General features: G+C 38.5%; 1 protein-coding gene across 1 annotated transcript; it reads left to right on the plus strand.

Annotated features, from left to right (window-relative positions):
- Positions 1-520: 520 nt before the first annotated feature.
- LOC110034813 (mannose-specific lectin-like) lies at positions 521-955 on the plus strand. The gene has a single exon (XM_020739054.1). It carries the CDS (start codon positions 521-523, stop codon positions 953-955), a length of 435 nt encoding a protein of 144 aa, XP_020594713.1.
- Positions 956-1,056: the final 101 nt, after the last annotated feature.

Below are 1,056 nucleotides of genomic sequence, written 5' to 3' on the forward strand. Positions count from 1 at the left end.
GAATTGACAAAAATAGATTAAATATAGGATTCATAGTTGAACTAAAATCTCCAACTAGTGAATAAACAATAATCTAACGTACGTAAAACGCTGAAAACATGACTTCTTAATTTCATTAAAAGAAAAATACAAAAAACACTATTTTCAAAAACTCGAATTCAAAATACCTCCTTTATGACTGCATCCTAAACCCTAAACAATTATATACACTCATTCCATCTACCCTAACTTTAACCTTTTTTTAGTATAAAAACTATTTTTTTAATATTTTATACATATTCATAATAAAAAACAATATATAAGAACGCTGAAATTGTTCAACATACGATGAACTAATCCCATTGAGTTTTCAAAGAGAGGATTACTCCAATCTCCATTAAAATACTGTGATTATTATTTGACTTTTCTATTGACTCCTAAACCACAATAACCCATATAAATTCCTAATAACCTATTCCGGCACTTCACTCACAGAGAAAATTACACATATAGCAAACCAAGCTTGCAGAAGAAACTCACAATGTCCTCCCCGGCAACAACCTTTCTCCTCCTCTTGCTCTCCATGGCGGCCTTAGCCATTCCAGCCTCGGCCAACGACCGTTTGAAATCCGGCCAGACACTGTATCCGGGGGAATCGCTTCAGTACGGCGTCTTCTCCCTCACCATGCAGACTGATTGTAATCTCGTCCTGCGTGCCACCAGTTCTGAAATATGGTATACGGGGAGAGTCGCCGCTAATTGCATTCTGCAGCTGCAGTTCGATGGAAATCTTGTCATTTCTAGTGATTTTGGAGCTAGAGTTGTATGGTCCAGCAATAGCATACAGCAAAATAAGGGAGTTTATGAGCTCGTCCTCCAGAGCGACCGCAACGTCGTCATCTACGGCGAAGATGGTAAAGCCATTTGGGCCAGCAACACCAGCATGGGCGGCCATTCTGCCATGGCGGCGGTTTAGTTGCTTCTGTATATGCTTCTCTTATTTATTGTTGGACTGAAATGGCATGCAAACGGTTGTGTTTATTTCTATAAATATTTTATTTTTGGGGGCATATATAT

The sequence above is a fragment of the Phalaenopsis equestris genome, unplaced genomic scaffold (assembly GCF_001263595.1).
Source record: "Phalaenopsis equestris unplaced genomic scaffold, ASM126359v1 Scaffold193566, whole genome shotgun sequence".
In the NCBI taxonomy this organism is placed as follows: Eukaryota; Viridiplantae; Streptophyta; class Magnoliopsida; order Asparagales; family Orchidaceae; genus Phalaenopsis; species Phalaenopsis equestris.